This window comes from Trachurus japonicus, chromosome 11 (genome assembly GCF_045865225.1).
Source record: "Trachurus japonicus isolate A0001 chromosome 11, Traja_1.0".
In the NCBI taxonomy this organism is placed as follows: Eukaryota; Metazoa; Chordata; class Actinopteri; order Carangiformes; family Carangidae; genus Trachurus; species Trachurus japonicus.
In genome coordinates, this window is record NC_140917.1 from 24665883 (window position 1) to 24687638 (window position 21756).

The 21756-nt window shown below is 42.3% G+C and overlaps 3 protein-coding genes across 3 annotated transcripts; 2 read left to right on the forward strand and 1 right to left on the reverse strand.

Annotated features, from left to right (window-relative positions):
- The first annotated feature begins 306 nt into the window (after nt 1-306).
- marcksl1b (MARCKS-like 1b) lies at nt 307-3084 on the forward strand. The gene is made up of 2 exons (XM_085791974.1): nt 307-628; nt 1633-3084. Exons 1-2 carry the CDS (start codon nt 542-544, stop codon nt 2209-2211), a joined length of 666 nt encoding a protein of 221 aa, XP_085648100.1. The 5' UTR covers nt 307-541; the 3' UTR covers nt 2212-3084.
- Nucleotides 3085-5752: 2668 nt separating this feature from the next.
- On the forward strand, nt 5753-16404 carry hdac1 (histone deacetylase 1). Its single transcript, XM_085791978.1, has 12 exons — nt 5753-5842; nt 6723-6835; nt 7619-7736; nt 7829-7903; nt 8040-8178; nt 11080-11221; nt 11312-11404; nt 11496-11604; nt 12403-12783; nt 12876-13031; nt 13118-13163; nt 15385-16404. The coding sequence occupies exons 1-12, from the start codon at nt 5794-5796 to the stop codon at nt 15410-15412; spliced, it is 1449 nt and encodes a 482-aa protein (XP_085648104.1). The 5' UTR covers nt 5753-5793; the 3' UTR covers nt 15413-16404.
- Nucleotides 16405-16662: 258 nt separating this feature from the next.
- Nucleotides 16663-21497, reverse strand: eif3i (eukaryotic translation initiation factor 3, subunit I). Its single transcript, XM_085791979.1, has 11 exons — nt 21387-21497; nt 20848-20940; nt 20642-20729; nt 20458-20523; nt 20228-20377; nt 19673-19800; nt 18833-18943; nt 18579-18668; nt 18384-18457; nt 18119-18211; nt 16663-17117 (listed from the first exon to the last, which is right to left on the reverse strand). Exons 1-11 carry the CDS (start codon nt 21387-21389, stop codon nt 17036-17038), a joined length of 978 nt encoding a protein of 325 aa, XP_085648105.1. The 5' UTR covers nt 21390-21497; the 3' UTR covers nt 16663-17035.
- Nucleotides 21498-21756: the final 259 nt, after the last annotated feature.

Genomic DNA, 21756 nt, shown 5'->3' on the forward strand with positions numbered 1-21756 from the left:
ACAGTAGCATACACACTGACATAAGGTGAGGACACGATTTCATGGTGGAAAAAAAAGTTCATAATTTATCTTGAAGCCATGTCAATATTGTTTTTCTTCACCTCCATGCCTATGAAACACTGGATTCAGAGGGACTGAATTGATTTCAGTGCTGAGGGTCCTCTGGAGGGGGGCGGGGACAATTAGGAAGTCAGAGGTGATTGGCCACAGATGGCTGGACGTGCCCTTATACGCGACGCTGATTGGTCGGAGGCGGGCAGGTCCCGCCCACGGGTGGCGCCTTGAACCTGCTCTATGTTGAAGCGTTGCGTTCAACCAGTGTTGAGTGTAGAGGGTCTCTGTCTGCCGGGGTGTCAAGTCCGAGCACAGGAGCAGCCGCCGGGACGTGAAGAAGCAGAAGAAAAAAGCCTCACTTTTCCTCACTTCACCGCTGGATACGTTACTCGGCCCTGGGGTTGGATTAACTTAAACACACGCTTTTTTTAGTTTTTCTTTTTTGCTTTACATTTGCTTTAGAAGACACCACAACTCACCGAAGACAATGGGATCCCAGTCATCCAAAGGAGAGGTGGCCGCCGAGGCTAACGCCGCCGCCGCTGATGCTGCAGCTGTCAAAACCAACGGACAGGTAATTACACTCAATTGAGCCGCCATTACTGCCCGCGAGTGTTTTTTTTTTTTAATTTTTTTTTAAAATCAGCGCTGGAGATAAGTTTACATTGGTAAAAGTTGATTTTCTCACATGAAAACAGCAGTTTGTGAAACACACTCGACGCTGAATCGATTAAAACATGAATGTGGGGGTAAGTCAGGTGGGGCTGTGAGCATCACTGTCTCCTGCTGAGGGGGCTGTGAGCACAAAGACCCCGTCACTTAAAAGATATTTCTTTGAGTGTTGTTGTCATGTTGTGTGAGTTTAAAGTCGGTATGTGTTTATGTGTGGCGGAGGTCTAACCCAAAATCCGCACAACGTGTTTGATAGTGGCAGGCTGTAAAGGGGGAGGGGGGCGGCTTGAGCGCACGTAGGCAGTCTACTACTCCTCCCTTGTTAAAATACAAGGCTGGCTGTCGTCTGGACGCCTCGTTTACTGACTGCTGGGAATTTACTAAATTCTCATAAGAAGATGTTTTTGACGGGTGATGAGTCACATTTAATCAGTACTTTGATACTTCATGACATTATTGAACCATTATGAGTATAAATTGCCGCCCACACTTAATTAGTGACATAAAGTATGACTCAATTTAAGAATTAATTAATAATTTATATTTTTGGAAACATTTGTGATTCATTTTGGAGGGAAAAAACCATCAGTTAAAGTGTTTTCATTCTTCCATCGATGAGCTCCAGCCTGGTCTTTGTTGAGCCGATGTCTGTCTGGTTCCTCTGGCGGTGTGTGAGCAGCTACCGCCGCCTGTCGCCTGATTAGGGTACTGCAAGGCGTCGCCTCAGAGCAGGCGACACAGTGGTTAATTGATGAGCACGACGATGCACGGAAAAGAAACGACAAATCCTCAAAATAAATCGATCCTCGTCGTGTTTTATGCATGAGAATTGATGTTTCTTTCAAAAAAAACAAAAAAAAACATGATTTATTTTTCTAACATCTCCATTTTTCAACCTCTTTCCAGGAGAATGGACATGTGAAAACCAATGGCGATGTCTCCACAAAGCCTGATGGGGATGCTGCCGCCACCAACGGCTCAGCCGAGGCAGCCAAGGAGACCGAGGCCGGTGCGGGAGGCGACGCCATCGAGCCGGCTCCTGCTGCAGATGGAGAGGCTGCCAAACCTGAGGGCGAGGCTGCAGCCAAGGAGACCCCCAAGAAGAAGAAGAAGAAGTTCTCCCTGAAGAAATCCTTCAACTTCAAACTGAATCTGAAGAAGAGCAAGAAGAGCGAGGCCGTCAAAGAGGAAGCGGCGGCCGCCGCCGCCCCCTCTGAGGAGAAGCCCGCCGAGAACGGAGATGCCGCTCCAGCAGAGGAGAAGAAGGAGGAGGTGAAAGAGGAGGCTGCTGCCCCTGCCCCTGCTGCTGCTGCTGCTGCGGCCACTACTCCTGCTGCGGCTGAGGCCCCAAAGGCAGAGGAGGCTCCGGCTAAAGAGGAGGCCCCCAAGGAGGAGGCCAAGGAGGCAGCTGCTCCGGCCCCCGAGGCCACAAAACCAACAGAGGAGAGCAGCTCGACCCCCGCCCCCTCTGAAAAGAAAGAGTGATTGTACCTTTAGCTCACAATGAACTGGGTGAACTGTTTTTCAAGAGAGAGAGAGAAAATTTAAGAGTATATATATATATATATTTATATATATATGTGTATATGTATACATATGTATATGGATATATGTATATGTAAATATATACACATGTATGTGAGAGACTCCTTCGACGTGCCACTTTTCGTCATGATAACAAGACGACAGACTAGATTCACTAGATCACTTCCCTGGTTACTGCTCGACATCTGGACCTGGACTGAGTTTGAGGCTGTGGGTTGGTCGCTATGTGGAAAAAAAAAAAGGATTTTGGTGGCTAGAGGGCGAGCTAATGATACCATGAAGTATAGATGGATGAAGGATGGATGGATGGATGGATGGATGGAGAATCTTTTCCCTAAAAATCTACAAGTGAAGATGCCTCCTTGGCGAAGGAATGAAGCTAGATGACATACTAGGACACCACCACCACTTGAAATGACTGTTAAATAGAGAAAAAAAAAGAAATCAGAAAATTAAGAGACTTGCCAACTTTTTACATTCCTATATTTTAACCCAAATTTGAAGTATTTTGTGGTGTATTATAGAGAACCATCTTAAAAATTCAGAGAAGCTATGTCTTGTTTGTTTAAAGAAAAAAAATAGACAATTTTGATTTTTACCTTACTATGAAAAAAAGAACACTTAAGCTTGCTATGTTCACTGTTGCGGTTTGATATGAAGCAGAGTTGTTTATCTGTCGTGTGTGAGCCTGAATCTGCTTTGTCTCTGTAAATACATTGGATTGATTTCTGTTCTTTATTTTGCTAATGTTGACAGATGTTCCTGGTTTTATTGTAAAGTTGATAATGGTAAATAAATGTTGGTTACCTGCCAGCTTATGTGTCTTTAACGCTTTTTTGAATCATGCATCACATTTTGTTACCACAAAGTAGTGTATCTTGATCCTGCCTGGCATATTAAAAAGTTTTATGGGACTGTAGTATCAACTAAAAGCCTCTTCCAGTGGTCTAACAGCAGCACGGTGAGCATAAAGAGAGTTTACATTCATCCAATTACTCTCAAAGTGTTGAAACTGAAGAGACTGTTAAAGGCTAATGCTCCATTGACTTTGACATCTTACATTGTTTTGGTATCTACATATTAGATTAATGAAAGTACAAAGGACAAATTCAGTTGGAGCAGCTACACTATTGACCCTAAAGCCTGTTCAGAAGCTACACTATCTAATTATTGAACGATTAAACAACACATGCAGCCTTCTAGAAATCAAAAGTGAAACTCACAGGCTATAAAACTCACCCTCAGTTTAATATTACGACTCTGCTCTGGTGTGACCTTTACAGCTGACTGGCCCTGTCAGTATTTGTCCTAAATTGACTACTATACGTGCCACAGCCATACTGGTTGTTATTCAGCACAGGTGACGTGGTTTTGTTATATGCCAGTCATTTTCATAAGTAAAGGCCCTTTTTTTTCAGGAACTGGGATTAATAAATGTCGTTGTAACCGCAGGCAGTTACAGACCAGAATTATAGTGCATTACAGTAGGGGTGATAATGTTTATTAGCCCTATATTTATATCAGTTGCAAGCCAGAAAAGGGCAAAATGACAAAGTTTTATTCTCCTCATTCATATAATTATGAGTCATTATTGAACTGGCACTCCAGCTTTAAACAAACACAAAAAGTGTAATGATAAAAACAACGAAAAAACAATCCAGCATTTACTATAGATTAAAAGCCCAGTATTTCAATTTATATAGGATTGGTAATGAAATTCATGACACGTGGCAGTCCCTCTACATGTCACATTGGCCATAATCTGTAATTTTCTGTGAAACAGGAAACACCCACATGCTTCCAGGTGATTGGTCTGGAGATAATTGAACACACCAACACTACAACGTTAGCTCCACTGACCCCCCCGGCCCTCTATTAGACTTACGGCCCTGAGATCAGCACCATTACGCCCTCCCCCCACCCCCTCCACATGTACAGTATATTCCTTCCATTGGAAGGCGAGCAGCCTCCTGAACATGGCTAAGTGAACACAGCAGTCGTGCTCTGAGGGAACTGACCTAGTTCACATGGTGATATGATGAATTGAGATCTGAGCTACATTTGGACCCGGCCTTCAAACAATTCTGAATTATTTAAACAAAGCTAGAGCTCCCAGTGCATACAGCCCTTTCCTCTTGTTGCAGATGCATTTGTTAAGCTCTAATAGATTTTTCCCCCCCTCCTGTAACAGTCTTTAAATTGAAGGAAAAATCATCACAAGGCAAACAGATTTGTGTAAATCTTTCATAAAACCTTACACCGTACCAAGAAAGTAGGAGCAGGAAGCTGTAAATTATTCAGGGCTGCTCCACAAGGAGCGTGTCGTGTTTATTTCCTACATCACTGTTTTGTTAGCGCTGCATACTATACATGAGATTCTGTGACTGATTGCTTCAGAGGTACTGCATTTCTCATTTAGCAGCGACGAGGTCTGCAGAGATTTGGAAGTTGCATCAAACACAACTGATCTTACACCGTCACCTAGTGGATGTTACAAGCAGTGCCGCAGAGCTGATCACCTATTGTCTGATTTTCTAATCTGCTCTCAGTCTGCGTTAATCTGCATAATCAGTCTAACCGTACACCACCGCTTAAAAGAGAACAATGTGGGAAAACATATGTCATATACTTTTCAGATTATGTTTATAGATGTGTTTTTAAAAACGTGGACAAACTGGCAATAACATGAATTAGTCTATTTGCAGAATTGGAATGAATGACCATGGTTGTGCCTTTTCAATCTAAAAAAGAAAAACAAAAAGGGGGAGATTAATGTAAGGGTCATTATGTTGTTTTCTATCAAAATTACATTCATTACAAACACTGTGGTAAAGTAGACCTACTTGTTAGTTGTTGTTCTTTAAGATTCACACCTAAACAATGAATGCAACAGTAGAGGTATATGATTTTTTTTTTTGTTATAGATTTCAGGTACCATATGAAGAGGAACTCCATTTTATCAGCCTTTGTAGAATTATGTGTAGGGTTATGACATGAAATGTGTATAAGGTATGAGAGGCTGCAGTGAGTTGAGGTTGGATAAACAATCTATTAATTATTAAATTAAATACAATGAAATCAAATGTGACAAACATAACAATAAAACTGCAACCAAATAAAATAGGCTGCTGTGTGTCTCTGGTGGAGTATCCCCCCATTGAGTGATTTTCAGAGACTGATGAGGAGATTGAGACAAAAGATGCTCCTTATGCATGTCATTAACTAATTGATATAATTAACTATTATTTAATTACCTGTTTATTTGTTATAATGCACCTTAAACTGTTTTATTTACGTCTAAACCGGTGAATGAATCAGAAAACACTAGTGATCTGTGGACAATAAGTTACAGTCTAGACAGTGTCTGGTGGAAGCTGCATTCTCGGCGGTCCTCGGTTTGTAAAACCAGCGCCTCCCAGTCGGGCGGGTGAACAGCTGTGATTGGCTGACAGCAGCTCAGCGCCAGCTCCCCAGAGCAGTCAGGAGCCGGTGGGCACGAATCAGTGGGGTAATTGGTGTAAAATGGCGCTGTCTCAAGGAACAAAGAAAAAAGTTTGCTATTACTATGACGGTAAATATCAGGCTTTTGCATCTTGGGTTGTCTGATGATTGAAGCGGCCTCGGCGGCGCGGAAATGTTCAGGAAATTTGACTCGTATCCGTGTTTTAAAAAGTGTGCCGCACCAGCTAGCTAGCTAGCCGGCATAGCGAGCTAACGCTAGCTTCCTCCATTGAAGCAGCCCGTTGTAGCTACATGTTAGCTAAACTAGCTGTTAGCTCAGTGCACGCAGCATATCAGCCGGTGGTATCTCACTTCCTCGTTAAGGAGCGAAAAGACCAGTTTCCTCAATTTATTGCAGCGTTATATCGGATTGTGAAGCGTGCATGTGAAGGAATTGAATCCTTCTGTTATCATAGCTGAACCATCCAGCTGTCCGGCTCTGAGCACATCAGTCCCCATCCTCAACTTGCTAACAACTTCCAAGAAGTGGGGGGCGATGCTCGGGTTGCCTGTTTGGTTTTTTAATGAAAAGTTTCCTTGCAAATAATAATGAAATGCAGTAGCTCTGCATTTAACTTCATTGTTATGCGTTATTATTTTCATTTCTAAATGCCATGTGGATATTATATAGGATGAACTAGCTCCGCCATCGCTCAGTTCCTACCTTTTTGTATTTCCATAGAACAGGTTGTATGAGAGATTAAAGGAAAAGTCCTGACATAGTGCGCTTATCTTTTAGTATTTATTCTTACATTTTTGTTATCTGGTCATATCTGCGCTCAGAGTGCATTGTGCAGAGTAAGGCTGTGGGTATAACAGGTGAACTGCTCAGGGAAGTGTTAGGTGGACTGGATGTGAGCAAATATTAACACTGATTAGTTTTGATTTGTAGAATTCCGCTCAAGTCAATTTTATAATGTAACAATCAATGTTTAATAATTCTCTCCAAGGTGATGTGGGTAACTACTACTATGGCCAGGGCCATCCCATGAAACCCCACAGGATCCGCATGACACACAACCTCCTACTCAACTATGGCCTGTACAGGAAAATGGAGATCTATGTGAGTTGGTCCACCCCACACAAACCTCAGACAGATTTAGATAGATGCATACATTAAGCTTCTCATGCATGAATTACACCAAACTGCATCATGTTGAGGGATAAACTGGTCTATGGGACTATGATGAGTTTGCTTAACCACTGAATTGAAACAAGCAAGTGTTAACAGAGCTTTCCAATGTAGTACTCCTTATCACACAAACCTCAATTCTCTGTCTCTTGTTACATGGCAGGTCAGGGTTTGATACTGCATATTACTCCATATCCAAGATTAATTTTAGACCCTGATTTTTGCATAATAAATAATGTATAATATCTGAAGAAATCTTAGCATGCAGGTTTAATAGATTTTTCACTATTTTGCTGTAATGCATCACTGACTTCTATAAAAATAATGCAACTGACCCTGTTTTTAAAGCACTACTCGGTCATAAATGGGAATAAAAATGATCAGCATTTCAGATCAGTGCATCACTTCCCATATTTGATACATAGCTTCCAGTTTCCTAAACCTGAATAACCACATATGAAACTTTAGGAGGAGACAAAGTCAGTCATATTTTTTTTTGGAGACTGGAAGCTGCTTTAACAACAGGGAAGGACCTTAAAGCAAACCGTAATGAGGCTTGTTAGAGGAACATAAATTTAAAGTGTGAATGTCGCCCTGATATTTTTGACACTTATCGACAGAGATAGCTTGTGGGTGTGTTCAGTTCATTGGCAACCGCAGATATTAAAAAAACTAACACAAAAAAACGTCTTCTTTGCCTCTCTGTCCCTCCAGAGACCACACAAAGCCAGTGGTGAAGAGATGACAAAATACCACAGTGACGACTACATCAAGTTCCTGAGGTCCATCCGACCAGACAACATGTCTGAGTACAGCAAACAGATGCAGAGATGTGAGTGTCTGTTTTTTCCTTCAAAAAACCCTCAGATGTCCCCTCAGTGTCCAAGAGTGATAAACCTGTCTGTCCTCTTCTTTGTCTCACAGTCAATGTCGGAGAGGACTGTCCAGTGTTTGATGGTCTGTTTGAGTTTTGCCAGCTATCAACAGGGGGCTCTGTCGGTACGTAAACACGACTACTACTACTTTTCTGATAGTCATTCTGACTGGTATATTTGCGTGTATGTTCACACAGCAATGTCAAGAGAGCGCTCAGAAAAGCTGTAACTGACTCCTGTTTTTATTTTAATTTTTCCAGCTGGAGCCGTGAAGCTGAACAAGCAGCAGACAGATATCGCCATCAACTGGGCCGGCGGACTCCACCACGCCAAGAAGTCTGAGGCCTCTGGTTTCTGCTACGTCAATGACATCGTCCTGGCCATCCTCGAGTTGCTCAAGTAAGCTGAGCCTCACTGCTGCACATAACCGTCCTGTTTTATCCTGTCTTGACTGTTTTTGTTCTTCATCTGCACCACAAAAGAAATCAGGCATTTACATTTGTAATCATGTAATTATGTACCTGTACCTGCCTATGGAGTTTAGTGTGTGGCACACACAGTCAAACAATTGGTCTTTCCATACTAAATACCAGATTGCTGCCCTGGTTTCTTTCTTTAAGTGCCCTGTTGGCTGATTCTCCATTCATCAACAGAATTTTTGCAGTGTGTCTGAACTTTGGACTTGTTTCATTCACATACGAATTAATATGGTTATAGTTAAACCACACAACATCTTCACTTTACTGTCGAGGTGCCTGAATGGCATGAATGAGATGTTTGCAATAGCAGAATAACCTGGACTCCTCCTGCAGATCAGATCAGATGTTTTACACTGAAGATACAAACTATGTTAACATTTACCGTAAATTCTCCAATCGAAGTCCAGGCTTTTATTTGCCTCACCTTCCTAACTGACCTGGCTTACCGTATATATGAGACAGGTGTCAAATTGTTCTATTCTTACTGTTTAAAAGTGTATAGATAAAGATAAGAATAGAAGGAAAGAGTCGGATTTTAATCGGCTTAATTGTTTAATCGGCAACAATTAAACTTATAAATAAATGCGTGCTCCAGCTACAGTCTATAGCAGGGGTACTCAAATACATTTTTCAGACAGAAAAACAGACACCTTGGGGGCCGCACATTCAAATAGGCCTAGATTGAAATTAAATTCACCTTTTTCGTCTAATAATTTAAATATTTTTTATTTTACTTGTAAGCACATCATTTTTATTTATACACTTCATGGTGTTTTGTATGATATAAATTGAAAAATCTTGACATTATCATATCATCATTTACATATCATGCTGGAGCTTTACACTGCTGACTTGTATCCTCAGACATGCCCTGTGATTTTCAACTTAAATATGAAAGGAGGCTGACCATCACAGGACATGTCTGACTCTGTTCTGAGGATACAAGTCATTGGTCCTGAAATGTGTGTTTCTCTTCTATAATACACATTCTACATCTCGGAGGCGACACACGGGCTTCCTTCACCTTTCAAACGAGGCAGAGCTCAGTGGGAAACAGTAGGAGAGACACAGGCCGAGGGCACCGGGACACAACACCGGGGGGGGGGCTGGGGGGAGCAGGTCGTGCAGCTGTGCGCCGCTGACGTGCACGAAAAAACAATTGCGTCTCATCAAATGCACGCGGCTACGGCTCTTGAGTTGTGAGCGTGCATGACGCGCGGCTACATTGAATGGGTTTGAGCGCGCGCAAAAGACGCCTCATCTGAACGGCCCCCATGCATGATGCACACACAGTTGAACCAAGACGGCGGTGAAAATCACCCACGGTCTCTGCAGACAGACAGGGAAAACCCTGCAGTCCAGCCCGCTCCCCAAACACTCGCGCATGGTGATTTGGGTTCGTCTGCGTTTCTGTATCCCAGTGCAGGGCCTCACAGGCACACACAAACGCTCCACACATGTTTCCATGTCCCAGCGCTTTGACTTGTAGGCGCACGGAGCCCGAGAAATACAGTATACAGTAATATGTAAACTAGTAGAACTCAGTCGCGGGCCTGATTGGAAGGTTCGGCGGGCCGGATGCGGCCCGCGGGCCGCCTATTGAGTACCGCTGGTCTATAGCCTATAGTCTCTGGCTCTTTCATTGGGTCAGTCGAAGTTCTCAATGGGCCAAAAACAGGATCAGACATGCCGGGTTCGGGTTGAGAACATATCTTGGGTTGGCTAGGGCCTTGGGCTTCCATTTTTTTTTGCTGTGTTTGGTTCGAGAGTTAATGCTTGTGAGTCTGGCCGCATCGTGTCCGAGCTTTAACACAAACCTGTAGTCAGAACTAGCCAGTATAGGAGACCGGTGTCTATTTGAGACTCACAGGGATGCAAACAGCGCGCCGAAAAGCGAAATTCGCTTTTTTCATGACCAATTAGGTGACTCGTGTGAATCGTTCAGATCCGAAGAGTTTTTGTTTTGGGGGGGGGTCTCAGCGTCTCAGCTCAGGTCAGTAAAATTCTAACAGGCTGACAGTGAAACTGAGGCGAACTCATTCATGGTTGCCTCTGATTATACTGATAACAGCCGACCTCCAATGTAGACGTGCGACATGCGCGCTCGTTACCTAAAGCGGCGCGTACCCGCGTGCATTCGATGCGACGGCGATGGCGTTTTTTCCCCCGTGCATGTCCGTGGAGCCGTGCGCCGCGCACAAGCACGGTTCCCTACATTGCTGTGTCAGGCAGGTGTTTCCCACGGAGCTCTGCCCCGTTTCAGAGGTGAAGGAAGCCCTGAGTGGAAAGACATCGCCTCTGCGATGTAGAATGTGTTCAATTGAAAAAGTGAAACTAACACATTATATACAGTATATGTCCATTACACACTGAATGAAACATCCCATGTCTTTATTTATTGAGTTTATTTTAATAGTAATAATTATGACTAACATTCAGTGAAGACCTAAAATTCAGTATCTCCAAAATTGAAATATTGCAAAGGAATTTTTTTTTAAGCATTTTTAAAATGTCTATCTATCTATATACACTCAATACTTGGTTGGGGTTGAACTACTGGAAATTGACTTTTCCATGATATTGTAATGTAATCATTTGTTAATGGTGAGCACCCCCCACACACACACACACACACACACACACGCCAGACAATTCCTCTCTTTTTTGGTCCTGACCCGTTTGCATCCCTGGACTCAGCTTTTATTTGAGAATTTACAGTATGTATCACCGTGTGGCTTGTGTGTTTTACTTTGTCACTCTTACTCTATTGAACTTAAATCCATGTTTAGACGTCATTAACTGAGGACTCTGCCCTGTCTAGGTACCACCAGAGAGTGTTATACATAGACATTGACATCCACCACGGTGACGGCGTGGAGGAGGCCTTCTACACCACAGACAGGGTCATGACCGTCTCTTTTCACAAGTATGGGGAGTACTTCCCTGGCACCGGAGACCTGAGGGTAAGTTGAGCTTGAACTTATTTTGTTTTTATTTTTTCATCACTTGTACACATGTGGGCCGTAATTCAGTGATGTGTTCAATGTGCGCAGGACATTGGAGCTGGAAAGGGCAAGTACTATGCAGTGAACTACCCACTCAGAGACGGCATCGATGACGAGTCCTATGAAGCCATCTTCAAGCCAGTGCGTCTATTTTCTTTATGTATTATGTAATCACCATGATCAGACTGTTTGTCTGAGCACAAGTTTTAATTAGTGTGTGTGTTTGTTTTAGATCATGGCTAAAGTCATGGAGATGTACCAGCCAAGTGCTGTGGTGCTGCAGTGTGGAGCTGATTCTCTCTCAGGAGACAGACTGGGCTGCTTCAACCTCACCATCAAAGGTACAAACAGGGTTTACATGTTTTGAAAAAAACTGGGAAAGTCATGGAATTTGAAAATGTCATGTCTGGGAAAAGTCTTGGAAACTTAAGTACACTCCAAAAGTTTAGGAAAAGTCCTGGAATTGTTCTCTTGCAGCCTCTGTGGTTGATTTAAAATTGATAAATAAAAATTTCGTATGGACAAATCAAGGCATTGATCTGATCAGTCAGCCACCGTTCTCGCCAGGTCAAGTGCGATGTGCATTGCAAAGTGCAGTAGACTATAAAGACTTTAAGGTCGGATCGAAAGCTAAATGTGTGTTATGCAGTGAAATCTTTTACATATCTAATATTTGGGAGGCAGCGGGCACAAACTCATTACTGTCGATGTAGACGCACGTCATGCACGCTCACAACCCAAAGTGACGCCGTAGCGTGGCGTATTCAGTACCTGACAGGCTCAGCTGTCAGGCATTATCCCACCCCCTGCTGTAAATGGTAGGCGAAATATAATAGACAGAAGGCTGAAAATCAGAGCACATGTCTGTTCTGATGATACAAGTCAGGGGTGTAAAACTCGAGCCTGTGGAAGCCTCCTTTTTTATTTAATAGAGGGTGGGACAATATGTGAAATTACAGGTATCAAGATGATGTTTTTTTTTTTTTTTTTACATTATTTTATTCCTATATTTCATGCATACATTGACAGTTTAGGTGTCATGCATAGTCATGGAAACTTGCTGCCAAGTCATGGAAATTTACAAAACAACAGCTCTGTACCTTTAGTGTTGAGAGTTTAACACGTGTTGACTCTTCTAGGCCACGCCAAGTGTGTGGAGTACATCAAAAGTTTCAACCTGCCTCTGCTGATGCTGGGCGGCGGCGGCTACACCATCCGTAACGTGGCGCGCTGCTGGACCTACGAGACGGCCGTGGCCCTGGACTCCTCCATCCCCAACGAGCTGCCCTACAATGACTACTTCGAGTACTTCGGGCCCGACTTCAAGCTGCACATCAGCCCGTCCAACATGACCAACCAGAACACCAACGAGTACCTGGAGAAGATCAAGCAGCGCCTGTTCGAGAACCTCCGCATGCTGCCTCACGCCCCCGGCGTCCAGATGCAGGCGATCCCAGAGGACGCCCCCCACCCGGACAGCGGAGACGAGGACGAGGAGGACCCCGACAAGCGCGTCTCCAGTAAGAGAAACAAACTCACAAAGAGAGTGAAAGGATGGTTCACTGTTGTCTAGTTCTGTTCTGTTAACGGCGCCTGTTGTGTTGTTTTTCAGTCCGGGCCCACGACAAGAGGATAGCCTGTGAGGAGGAGTTCTCCGACTCAGAGGACGAGGCGGAGGGGCAGGGAGGGGGCCGCAGGAACGCAGCCAACCACAAGAAGGCAAAACGAGTCAAGAAGGAGGAAGAGAAGGAAGGCGAGGAAAAGAAGGGTAAGACTGATTCATAAGATAACTGTGTATTTGTAGATGAATTCACATATTAATGATGTATTAATTTGTCCTGTTTTGTTTTCTAGAAGTGAAAGAGGAGGAGAAGGAGGAAGAGAAGATGGATACAACAGGGTGAGAGAAATGTTCAGTCTCTCTGAATTATGTTGTGTTCAGCTAGAGTGGTCTGTGCACCATCACTATAGATGTGCACAACAAACCTCATATTTATTTACATCATGTCTACAACCAGTGCCACCTGTAATAAATACGGTATTAGTTTTGGATGAGGTTTGTGTCGTAACAGTCTGGCACAGGAAATGTCAAAGTGAGCAGAAAGCACCTCCTCCAAGATGTATTTTCATTTCAGGTGGACTTCCATATGAGTTGAGGATAATGACAATATGTCAAACCATCATGTCCTTCAAGCTTAAAGGGATAGTTCAACATTTTGGCAAATTGGCCCATTGACATAATCCCTATAGTTTTAGGAGTAGGTTCCTTACCTTTAATTGTCGGTGCAAGATATTTTCGCTACGCTACGGAGGCTCATGGATTTTCTTGGTTTCCCTCATCAAATACACAATCCAACCACTCCAAAACACTTTCATGGACAAGTTGTGACCTGCACATTCACCAGGCTATGAGATAATAACGGAATGTTATGAGACAGAGTGGTTTTAGAGGTAAATGCAGAGACTGCTTGATGAAAAACCGCCCACGACGGGAACGCGCATTAACATCGAAAACAACTGTCTCACTTTCAGCAGTGAGTGCCGCTGTGCAAGTGCAACTCCTGTGACCTGTCCCTGACCCGTCAATGCAGTGCACCACGTTTTTTTTTCCCACATTAGAATATTAATTTTCACAATTGAATCTCTGTTCTTTTAAAATATTCGAATATACATTAAAATTTAGAATATTCGTTGACAGCCCTAATTGAAACCCTCTTTGCTGTTGATGTCTTCTGTGTTGATAGTCCAGGCAAAATAGCGTTTTCCGACAGACTAATTGTCACAGAAGGTTTTTCACCATCCATCATTTCTATGAGGTGTCTAGAACAACATACTAAAAGTCCTAAGAAATCCTAGTTGGGGAAATATGTTTAATTCTTATCATTATTTACTGTATAAAGTCTATGGTGCCGACAACAATACCCCCCAATGGGGCTATTTTTTCCCTTTACTCCTATCACAATGAAACTTTACACAATGAAAGTATCCATGAAATGTAACATTTTTTGTATTACAAGTTTCTTTGAAAATTAATTTGAATATGCAAATGAGCCTTACACTAATCAAATATGCCCAAAATACACCTGAATAGGCTTCTTTTTTTCCTTTACTCCTACCACAATGAAACTTTACACAATGAAAGTAGACATTAAAAGTAACATTTTTTGTATTACAAGTTTCTTGGAAAATGAATTTGAATATGCAAATGAGCAATACACTAATGGAATATGCCCAAAATACACCCGAATAGGCTTATTTTCTTCCTTTACTCCTACCACAATCACACTTCACACAATAAAAGTATACATGAAAAGTAACATTTCTGTATTTCAAGTTTCTTGGAAAATTAATTTAAATATGTAAATGAGCTCAACACTAATTGACTTATGGTCAAGAAGCCATAAAGCCACAAGCAGCAACAGGGGCCAAATAACTAACACATTCATGTCCATTCAATAAGTTAACCTATGCACTGAGTGCTGTCACTTGCCACACTTGACTTATGCATACACACATGTCACTTGCCACACTTAAAAGACCTATATTGACCTTAAGAATTAATTGCACAGTCTTGTCTCCAGTTGCTTTCTAAATTATTTCTTTTAAATTAGGCTCATTTGCATATTCAAATTAATTTTCAAAGAAACTTGTACAAAAAACGTTACATTTCATGGATACTTTCATTGTGTAAAGTTTCATTGTGATAGGAGTAAAGGGAAAAAATAGCCCCATTGGGGTGTATTTTTGTTGGCACCATAGACTTTATACAGTAAATAATGATGTGAATTAAACATATTTCCCCAACTAGGATTTCTTAGGACTTTTAGTATGTTGTTCTAGACACCTCATAGAAATGATGTATGGTGAAAAACATTCTGTGACAATTAGTTCTATTTTTGGGTCCAAAATGAGCTAAATTGCCTGGACTATGAACCAACTATAGACCTTAGCCTCTCACCTCATCAGAGGCTGTACATTGTATAAATGAAGAATTGTGATGAGATGAATCCACTCAACAGAGATGGTACTATATTTGAACTTTAGGAGAGGTATCAAAGTATCAGTGTGGTGTGTGTAAAGCTGTTACCCTACTGACTGGTTTAAATTCTTGTCCGTTTCAGACCAAAAGAAGAAGTGAAGACGACTTGAAGTCCAGCGCAGGGAGAAAGTCATGGTTGTACTGTTGTTCTCAAGCCCCACTGATTCCTATACTCTCCTCCTACGATGATAGGAGCTTCTTGTATTCCTGTTTTATTATGTATTATGGGCAAGCCTGGTTTACACTGTATGATGTGCATTTGTCTCCGAGCTCAGTGAAGCACCAGTTGTGTGGGTGGTGACCACAAACGTTTACACGGCCTCATCAGAGTTTGATGATACAACACAAATTTCTGATTGAAAAATCGGCCCCCTCTCTGCTCTGTGTGCAGAGCATAAACCCCACCCAGCCGGTGCCACATGGAGTTCAAAACAAACGCCATAACTCCTCCCCAGCTGTGGTGTGAACCAGGTTGTGCTTTAATGTGAAGAAAACCACCTAGAGCGTTACTGTTCCTATCATGTTTGTGGGGCCCAAGCTAAAATTCCTGCAGAGACGTAGATCATGTTAAAGTCTAGTGCTCACATGCAAAGAGGCTTTTGTTAGTTTTGAAACATCTATTTATGATACTGTTAGAATAACCAGCACTTGGCCAGCTGACGTTTGGCTTGCTGTGTTAATTTATCAGTGAATGCATGTTTAGAGTGATCCTGCCTTTAGCATGTACATAATTATTACCCTCCCTGTGCCCAGGCGGTCACCACTTTTCAGACGGTCCGTGGTCTTTTTGCTCAGTAAGTTATTTTAAATCCATGAATATACAGTCTGTCCCTTTAGCCCATCTCCCTACAAATATCTGGTCAGTGTTTTTCCTTTTATTCTTCCTGAATTGTATGTATGTTCATGTGTGAATGGGTGTGAACCTCTTCAGAGGCTGATGTTGCTAAGTGAGTGACATGTTTTAGATATTTTGTACCATTATACATAAAGGTGGAGCGAGCTGGTAAACAGCCCCGCTACACGGTGTTGTTTGGAGTTCTATCCTTGTGAATTGTGCATTATCATAACTTTGTTATAAAAAAAATAAAGAAAACTGAAATAACATTTGTCCTCAAGTCATTGTTTACAATCACTGAGCAGAGAAACACATGACTTTATTCCAGTTGTATCATTATACTTTATGCCACTTTACGGTTCAAATCATGTCAGCCGGTGTTAGCAATAAAGCTCTGTATAATACAGACACCACTACCCCAATGCGTAAATCACACAACAGCTGTTTTTTTTCTTGTTGCATTAGGTTGTAACTTATCACTGAATTTTCACGTTGAATGACTAACAAAGATCACACAGACATGACTTGAATAAGTAATTTTATATGGGTTTTATGGTTCATGGTGGAATGGCTTACAACAGTGTTAATAACTGCAGCTGTAGAATCAGATTAAATAAACTTCAGGAATCAGGGAGTGTGGCTCAAAGTCCTGTCGTGATACCTTTGTAGATCCAGGGTACAAAAATTGAACTCTTATGCTTCTGATCCCATCAAATGTTTCCAGGCAATATTACAAAAATTACTTTAAAAAAACACCACACTGTCACTGAGATGCAGTCGTAACCCTTGTGGGAAACCACTTCTGCTTTATTAGAAGTAATGTGTAACTCTAGTCCAAGACTCCCTCCTCCTGACTGGGCTGAGTGTGATTGTTGTTGGGGTCCAGGAGCCTGGCTCTTTACGCCTCCAGCTCAAAGTCAAAGTACTGTGGGTCGAAGTAATGAATCCTTGTGTATCCGTCCTCTCCTCCACTGCTGTAACTGTAGACAATGAGCACAGCAGGAGAAACACATGAGCACATTGACAACACACAGCTGTTTGGTCCAGACATCAGTATGCTCTAAGCAAAACCAGCCCACCAGAGGGTCAAATCCAGCCCACAGGATGAATTTGTCAAGACAGAAGAGGTATAATATTGATGAAATTGCACATACAGCTCTGGAAAAAATAAAGAGACCACTCCAAAATGTTCTTGCAGCCATCAATTCCAGTGTCTATTGAACTCCAACACAAGCACACCTCACTCTACTTAGCTGATCGCCTGAACCAAATAATATTTAATGAGGAAGAAAGATTATAAATAAATAAAACACTGCAAATTGGTATTATTCCACCAAATTTGATTTCTAAACTCTTCCTAAGTTTAAAAAGTAGTGTTGTGGTGTTTTAAAATGAATATAAACGTGTTTTCTTTGCATTATACAAGGTCTGAAAACACCAGAATTTTTTGTTATTATGACCTGTTGCCATTTTCTGCAAATAAATGTTCTAAATGTCTTTAAATTTGGGAGAAATTTTGTCAGTAGGTTATAGAATGAAACAAAAGTGTTAATTTGACTCAAACGCATACCTATGAATAGTAAAACCAGAGGAACTGATCATTTTGAAGTGGTCTCTAAATTTTTTCCAGAGCTGTATTTATCAAGAAGTTTCCAGTTGTTCATAATGTCCTGTAACTGTAAACGTCTTAAAAATGTACTTAACAACAATAACTTTGTTTCTTAGCATTTATGGAAATTAAAATTACAAAGTATTTTACATATAAAACACAGGATTATAAAATAAAGCGAACAATAACAAGACTTCTTCTGTACTATAACAAGGAGAAACATTGAGAGTTCTAGTTATTTATAGGTTATCATGTTATTTTACTGGTCTGGCCCACTTTAGATCAAACTGCGCCGTATGTGGCCGCTGAACTAAAATGAGTTTGCCACCCCCGCTCTAAAGGATGTTATTTCTAAGTCTATTGGTCTCTTACCTCTTGCCATCGGGGTGGAATGCCACACAGTTGATAGGGCCGAAATGACCCTTGACCCTGCCAAACTCCTCTTCATAGGCAGCATGGAAGAACCTGAGGAAAGAAAAATGATGGGCTCATTTCACTACTTCAGCACAGTCATGTTATCTCATATGGTTTTCCCATGTGATCTGTCAAAACACGTGTTCCTGCAGCTGAAGGTTAAAGTTAAAGTTTTGTTTATCTTTCTTGACCTGTAACCAATCTCTTCCACATTTGACCTCACCTGGCCTCAAACTTGCCGATCCTGGTGGAGGTGGTGGTGACCTCCATGGCTTCCTGTCCACCTCCCATCACCACCTGAATCACACACCAGACATGAGACGATGATTTTTGTTGAAAGACTCTATAAAAGCACCTATTTAAGTGTATGAGTATGACAAAGTAGGATACATATGGTGCTGTGAAAGTTTTCTCTTACATGGTCCATGATGGGGGAGATGGCAGCAGAGTTGACGGGTCTCTCTGTCTTGAAAGTCTTGATGTGATCCAGAGAGGTGCAGTCAAACAGCTGAGGGGACACAGGAGACCACCGACCATTAGTGACAGTACGACTAACAGCAAATACAAAAAAACAAAACAAAACAACACCACCACCATGACAGGACAACTTTTACTTTAGGTTTCACCCACGTATTGCAAAACAGTGTGTTTGAGAGTAGACGGGGGTCTCACCTTGGCGGTGTTGTCCTTTGACGCGCTGATGAACATGGTGAGATCCACTGATGTCTGGATGTCATTGATCTGCTTGGTGTGCTCCTTGGCCTTCTTCAGGATCTCTCCAGACTGTCCACAGAGGACACACACATCCACACAGTCAAGTAAAAGCTAACACCTCCAACCTACAGATACATTTCCCCGTGTACAGTTGATGCTTCATATCCTTAATCAATTGAAATCACATTCCTATACGTTCTTAGTAGGCAATCTGCTAATCGGTTACAAATTATTACCCGGTTAATCTAGGATGTAAAAAATAGCATGTTAGAGTTTACAGTCTTGCGTCGGATCAAATTACATGGTTTGAGTTTTTCGTAGTGTTAAACAGTTTCAGATCAAACAACATGTTTTTTGCTGTGTAAAAGCATTTTTGGATCGAGCCTCGAACTTTAAAACCTTTTACAAGAATCTGTGGTGGTTCCCTTGGGGTAAGCCGTAGGGAGGGAGACGATAGGTCTCATCAAGTCTGTCAGGCCGAGTTATTTCCTGAGACGATGCGATGCAGAGAGGAGCGTAGTCGTCAAAATGTAGCGTGGACTAATAAATAAGCACCGCTAATGACTGGAAAAAAAGAAAAAGGTTTTCCCCACCGAGGCAGCCAGGGCAAACAGATGCACATGTGGCCCATATGTGCATCATAAACTCCAAACTCTACTCTTATTAACCACCTGATATTTTGTCCAACGGCGCTGTGTGTCAGTAATTTACGAGTCATTCTATTTTTATTTAAGTAATCGGTTATTCAAGTAAGAACAGGTTAGGTTACTCGAAACGACCATGCCTAGTTCTTAGTACCTTAGCACTGAACTGGTTGAATTCTCCGTTCTCGTGGCCGGCGATGACAAACTCTCCCAGAGGCCCCCACACGGCACTGGTGATCTTGTGATCAGCGCAGGGTATTGACAGGTAGGGCTGGTTGTCCTCTGCAGAGACAGACAGAGAGAGATTCACACGCTATATCACTGAGAAAGGTCATATTCATACTGATTCAAATGTTCTCCATCAGTCCAACTGTCAACAGGGAAACACATAGGATTATTTGTACAATGACTTCTTTAAACAAAAAACATTTTCATAATCATATCATGCTCTTTTTCTAAAAACAACCACATTATGAGCCAACATGCAATAGCACTCAAAAGCTGAGTGGGAAATGTTTAGTCATGACTCCACGGTGAGTGATATGACTAGTTTAACAAAGGTGTTGGACAAAGTTGTGCAAATCACGTTTAATAAACAAACAAATCCACAATAAATGCTGAGGAAAGCTGTATGTGTCAGGTCTAGAAGGTAACTTTAGAGTCAGAGTCAATAATTAAGATGAAAAAAGCATCAGTGTGTGACATTTACCGATCTGCTGTGGATCCCTCAGGTCGAAGAAGTTCAGGTAGCACTGGTAACCCATCTGCTTGTCTGTGGAGAACATGATGATGTTGCCGCTGAAGTCGAAGCCGCACGTCCTGACGGCAGAGTTGGTGTGGAGCAGGGCCAGCTGTTTACCTATGGAGCAGGGGGGGGGGGATACAGGTTCACGTTCTGACATTGAAATCCAGCTGATCGGGGAAACTGTTTCTACTTACCGGTCTCACAGTCCCACAGTCGACAGCTGTTGTCGGCTGATCCTGTTAATACATTTTTAGTGTCCCCTGAGGGAGAACATGTTAAGGAACCAAACATACAGCAGCTAGCACAGATGGCGAGAACAACATATATTCAGTGGGGTTTTTATTCAACATATGACCATGCACTTCTTTAAAGGGATACAGTCACAGTCAACACACCACACAGCTCCTGTGTGTCCGTTGTAGGTGCCCAGCCTCTCACCGTTGACAGAGTACCACACATTGGCTACCTGTGGTAGGGAAACATGGTGCAGATATACCAGATTAGAAACTGAACAAACTCTCATGGTGAATAATAAAACATCAGCAGCACTCAGTAAGTGCATGTTCTAATAAATAAGAGCTCACCGTGTCTTTAGCTACAGAGAACAGCAGGTCTCCTTCTCTGTTGTACTTGATCTGAGTGATGGACCTCTCATGGCCCTGGAGCAGGATGGGTTTCTGTGGGGGAGAAACAGACATCAACATCTGGACAGTTTTATCCGTTTACAAGAAACGCCAGCGGCTGTCAGCTAACGTTAGATGCCTGCGTACTGTCTGCATAACAGTACGCGGGTGTTATAACGTTAAAGTTTTTACCACAGAGAACATTGTGTCGGTTGTCAAACAAAGCTTTATGTAATATATATTTATTTATTACTACAGACGATATACATGTCCGACTGTGGCAGCTGATACGAGCCGATGAATCATCGTGCATCACCTGCAACACTCCGCTAACACTAGCCGGCTAACATTGATGTTAACGCTGGCTCGTTGGGAAGCTAAGCTAACGGTTAGCCAGGGCTGATGTGCTAGCTAGCTAGTAACAGGCTCAGCGTGACAAAGAGCGGAGTTCAGGACGAAATGTAACTCGCAGGAAATATTTCACCGAAGAATACACTAACCATTTTCGTCAGCTATGTGATGCCGCTCTGTCCAGTCTGTTCACTGCGTCTCCCGTAAAAAGAGAAAAGATGAACACTCGTGCTTGAAGCGCCGGAGCCGCGGCGGAAAAGGAAGATGACGTACTTCCGGTGTCAAACTGCAGGATGGCGGTAGTTCGCCCTCTAGCGGTTATAGTAATAAAAAACAGTCGCAGCAAAATGTCTCTTTTTACATACCCTAATTAGACAAGTTCTAGTTGTGCCTTTGTCCCGTTTTAGGGATTTTTAAAAATGGTTAATTAGTTCCTATAATACATGGTGGTAGGTGGATAGAATACCCGTATGTTTTCTCCATTCATACTATTCTCCATCATCCATTCATAATAAATGG